The sequence below is a fragment of the Anolis carolinensis genome, unplaced genomic scaffold (genome assembly GCF_035594765.1).
Source record: "Anolis carolinensis isolate JA03-04 unplaced genomic scaffold, rAnoCar3.1.pri scaffold_17, whole genome shotgun sequence".
In the NCBI taxonomy this organism is placed as follows: Eukaryota; Metazoa; Chordata; class Lepidosauria; order Squamata; family Dactyloidae; genus Anolis; species Anolis carolinensis.
Window position 1 is genome coordinate 250,001 of NW_026943827.1, and position 5,000 is coordinate 255,000.

The 5,000-nt window shown below is 44.3% G+C and overlaps 2 protein-coding genes across 6 annotated transcripts in view; one reads left to right on the forward strand and one right to left on the reverse strand.

Annotated features, from left to right (window-relative positions):
* LOC134294610 (iron-sulfur cluster co-chaperone protein HscB-like) overlaps positions 1-65 on the forward strand; it is a 14,443-nt gene extending 14,378 nt beyond the window's left edge. Inside the window, exon 6 of the mRNA XM_062966180.1 lies at positions 1-65. This exon is cut by the window's left edge and continues 331 nt beyond it. The gene's annotated coding sequence lies outside the window, so the exon portion shown is untranslated.
* LOC103282984 (solute carrier family 2, facilitated glucose transporter member 11) overlaps positions 1-5,000 on the reverse strand; it is a 47,453-nt gene that overhangs the window by 10,058 nt on the left and 32,395 nt on the right. For all 5 annotated transcript variants that reach the window (XM_062966131.1, XM_062966127.1, XM_062966129.1 and 2 more), the window contains 2 exons: positions 4,935-5,000; positions 614-831 (listed from right to left, as the gene is read on the reverse strand). The exon at positions 4,935-5,000 is cut by the window's right edge and continues 62 nt beyond it. In XM_062966131.1, coding sequence (XP_062822201.1) covers positions 622-831; positions 4,935-5,000 — 276 coding nt within the window. In that variant the 3' untranslated portion in view covers positions 614-621. The remainder of the gene's footprint in view (positions 1-613; positions 832-4,934) is intronic.

Sequence of the window (5,000 nt, forward strand, 5' to 3'; positions counted from 1 at the left end):
ATAAACATATGTATATGTATAAATATAAAATATATACATATAATAAATATAAAATATTATTATTATTGAAATATAATGTTTGGAATTTATTATTAACTGTGGCCATTTTGAAATGAGACTTAAATACAACACGAGGGCTTTTTTGAAATGCTATTTCAAGACCACTGGCGGCCATTTTGGATTGCGGATTAAAGATAACAGCGGCCATTTTGAAATGCAAATAACCACAACGCAGCGGCCATTTCGTAACGCCAATTAAGACAATCCGGCGGCCATTTTGAAGTGTCGTTTGCAGGCCATTGTCAGCCATTTTGAAGTGTCGTTTGCAGGCCATTGTCAGCCATTTTGAAGTGTCGTTTGCAGGCCATTGTCAGCCATTTTGAAGTGTCGTTTGCAGGCCATTGTCAGCCATTTTGAAGTGTCGTTTGCAGGCCATTGTCAGCCATTTTGAAGTGTCGTTTGGAGGCCACTGGCGGCCATTTTGAAGTGCCGTTTGGCACTTGTGACAAAAGACAAGCCGGCGGCCATTTTGGATCACGAATAAAGACAACCCGGCGGCCATTTTGGAACGTGATTGAAGGCAATGTGGCGGCCATTTTGAAGCAATACTGACCTGCCTCGTTAGGGGAAGAACTCCTTGCGGAGGCGGCTGGTCTCGCTGTCCTTGTGCTCCGCCCGGCCCTCTGGCTTGCCGTAGCTGCGCTGTCGGAAGAAGGCCTGGATCTCCAGGAAGCTCCGCCCCTTGGTCTCCGGCAGGAAGAGGAAGAGGAAGAGCGACACCAGCCCACACACGCCCAGGAAGACCAGGAAGCAGAACGGGCCCAGGCCGCCCTGAGACAGGAAGGAAGGAAGGATCTCTATAAGAGTTTGAGGAGAAGGGCTCCTCCATTTTGAATCCGTTCTTGAGGGAAAACAATGGGGAATGGCAGCCATTTTGGATCCCTATAAGAGTTTGAGGAGAAGGGCTCCTCCATTTTGAATCCGTTCTTGAGGGAAAACAATGGGGAATGGCAGCCATTTTGGATCCCTATAAGAGTTTGAGGAGAAGGGCTCCTCCATTTTGAATCCGTTCTTGAGGGAAAACAATGGGGAATGGCAGCCATTTTGGATCCCTATAAGAGTTTGAGGAGAAGGGCTCCTCCATTTTGAATCCGTTCTTGAGGGAAAACAATGGGGAATGGCAGCCATTTTGGATCCCTATAAGAGTTTGAGGAGAAGGGCTCCTCCATTTTGAATCCGTTCTTGAGGGAAAACAATGGGGAATGGCAGCCATTTTGGATCCCTATAAGAGTTTGAGGAGAAGGGCTCCTCCATTTTGAATCCGTTCTTGAGGGAAAACAATGGGGAATGGCAGCCATTTTGGATCCCTATAAGAGTTTGAGGAGAAGGGCTCCTCCATTTTGAATCCGTTCTTGAGGGAAAACAATGGGGAATGGCAGCCATTTTGGATCCCTATAAGAGTTTGAGGAGAAGGGCTCCTCCATTTTGAATCCATTCTTGAGGGAAAACAATGGGGAATGGCAGCCATTTTGGATCCCTATAAGAGTTTGAGGAGAAGGGCTCCTCCATTTTGAATCCGTTCTTGAGGGAAAACAATGGGGAATGGCAGCCATTTTGGATCTCTATAAGAGTTTGAGGAGAAGGGCTCCTCCATTTTGAATCCATTCTTGAGGGAAAACAATGGGGAATGGCAGCCATTTTGGATCTCTATAAGAGTTTGAGGAGAAGGGCTCCTCCATTTTGAATCCGTTCTTGAGGGAAAACAATGGGGAATGGCAGCCATTTTGGATCCCTATAAGAGTTTGAGGAGAAGGGCTCCTCCATTTTGAATCCGTTCTTGAGGGAAAACAATGGGGAATGGCAGCCATTTTGGATCCCTATAAGAGTTTGAGGAGAAGGGCTCCTCCATTTTGAATCCATTCTTGAGGGAAAACAATGGGGAATGGCAGCCATTTTGGATCCCTATAAGAGTTTGAGGAGAAGGGCTCCTCCATTTTGAATCCGTTCTTGAGGGAAAACAATGGGGAATGGCAGCCATTTTGGATCTCTATAAGAGTTTGAGGAGAAGGGCTCCTCCATTTTGAATCCATTCTTGAGGGAAAACAATGGGGAATGGCAGCCATTTTGGATCTCTATAAGAGTTTGAGGAGAAGGGCTCCTCCATTTTGAATCCATTCTTGAGGGAAAACAATGGGGAATGGCAGCCATTTTGGATCCCTATAAGAGTTTGAGGAGAAGGGCTCCTCCATTTTGAATCCGTTCTTGAGGGAAAATAGTGGGGAATGGCAGCCATTTTGGATCTCTATAAGAGTTTGAGGAGAAGGGCTCCTCCATTTTGAATCCGTTCTTGAGGGAAAACAATGGGGAATGGCAGCCATTTTGGATCTCTTTATAGAAGAGATCCAAAATGGCTGCCATTCCCCATTATTTTTCCTCAAGACGAGATTCAAAATGGTGGAGCCCTTCTCTTCAAACTCTTATAGAGATCCAAAATGGCCACCATCCCTTCACACTCCACTGGACTGAATAGCATTGATTCAAAATGGCTGCTGTCCATTCAGACACTATTAAGTTCTGTAGAAGCGTTCCAAAATGGCCACCGTTTTGTGTTTATTCCCATTTCAAAATGGCCGCCAATGTTCTTCAAATGGCATTTCAAAATGGCAGCCACATTGTCTTTAGTGGCAATCCAAAATGGCTGCCCCGTTCGCCTCACCCTTTTGTAAGAGATCCAAAATGGCCCCGATTAAAGACAACTCTATTGGAGTGTGAAGGGATGGCGGCCATTTTGGATCTCTATAAGAGTTTGGGGTGAAGGGGGTGGCCATTTTGAATAAGTTCTTGAAGGAAATATAATGGGGAATGGTGGCCATTTTGGATTCCTTCTATAGAATCCAACGGGCTGTGAAGGGATGGTGGCCATTTTGGGTCTCTATAAGACTTTGAGGTGAATTGGGCCGCCATTTTGAATCTGTTCTTGAGGGGAAACAATTGGGAATGGCGGCCATTTTGGATGTCTTTTATTGAGACCAATGGAGTCTGAAGGGATGGTGGCCATTTTGGATCTCTTCTAAGGAGTCCAATAGCGTATGAAGGGATGGCAGCCATTTTGGATCTCTATAAAAGCATCAGGCAAAAAGGGCTGCCATATTGTATCTGTTTTTGAGGGGAAAACAATGGGGAATGGTGGCCATTTTGGATCTCTTCTATAGAACCCAATGGTGTGTGAAGGGATGGCGGCCATTTTGGGTCTCTATAAGATTTTGAGGTGAATTTGGACACCATTTTGAATCTTGTCTTGAGGGGAAATAATGGGGAATGGCGGCCATTTTGACATGAGAATAAAGACAACATGGTGGCCATTTTGACATGAGAATAAAGGCAACCATGCCATTTGGAGACAATTAGATTGGCAGCCATTTTGAAATGCCATTTGGAAACCATTTTTGAAATGCCATATAGACGATTGGTGGCCATATTGGATTGGGAATAATGACAACATGGTGGCCATTTTGAAATGTCATTTGGAGACCATTGGTAGTCATTTTGAATAGTAAATAAACACAGCTGGGCGGCCATTTTGGATTGCAAATAAATACATGGCGGCTATTTTGAAATAACATTTGAAGGCCATTATGACATGCCATTTGGAGAACCTTGGCAGCCATATTTAAAAAGTAAATAAACACTTCTGGACGGCCATTTTGGATTGCGAATAAAGATGACATGGCGGCCATTTTAAAAAGTGAATAAACACAAATGGGAGGACATTTTGAAATACCATTTGAAGGCCATCTTTGAAATGCTATTGGAAGACCATTGGCGGCCATTTTAAAATGGAATTTGGAGACCATTGGTGGCCATTTTGCATCGGGAATATACACAACATGGAGGCCATTTTGAAATGCCATTTGGAGGCCATTTGTGAAATGCTGTATAGACTATTGGTGGCCATTTTGGATTGCGAATAAAGACGACATGGTGGCCATTTTGAAATGCCGATTGGTGGCCATTTTGGAATGGAATTTGGAGACCATTGGCGGCCATTTTGAAAAGTAAATAAACTCAAATGGGCAGCCATTTTGGATTGCGAATAAAGTCAACTTGGCGGCCATTTTGGAATGAGAATGAAGAGAACACAGTGGACATTTTGAAATGCCAATTGGTGGCCATTTTGAATTGGAATTTGGAGGCCATTGGCAGCCATTTTGAAAAGTAAATAAATACAACTGGGCGGCCATTTTGGATCGGGAATAAACACAACATGGCAGCCATTTTTAATTGCCATTTCGAGGCCATTTGTGAAATGCCGTGTAGACTATCAGTGGCCATTTTGGATTGCAATTAAAGACAACATGGTGGCCATTTTGAAATACTGATTGACGGCCATTTTGAAATGGAATTTGGAGACCATTTTGGAAAGTAAATAAACACAGCTGGGTGGCCATTTTGAATTGCGAATAAACACAACATGGCGGCCATTTTTAATTGCCATTTGGAGGCCATTTGTGAAATGCTGTATAGACTATCGGTGGCCATTTTGGGTTGCGATTGAAGACAACATGGCGGCCATTTTGAAATGTGAATGAAGCGAACAGGGTGGCCATTTTGAAATTCCGATTGGCGGCCATTTTGAAATGGAATTTGGAGACCATTTTGGAAAGTAAATAAACACAACTGGGTGGCCATTTTGAATTGTGAATAAAGACAACATGGCGGCCATTTTGAAATGTGAATGAAGCGAACAGGGTGGCCATTTTGAAATACCGATTGGCGGCCATTTTGAAATGGAATTTGGAGACCCTTTTGGAAAGTAAATAAACACAGCTGGGTGGCCATTTTGAATTGCGAATAAAGACGACATGGCGGCCATTTTGAAGACCTCCCCTTTGTGTGAGGCCCCGCCCCCTTCCGCGTAAGCCCCGCCCCCTCACCACGATGAACGGGAAGAGCATCCCGATGGTGAAGAAGCTGATCCAGCTGACGGAGCCCGCGATCAT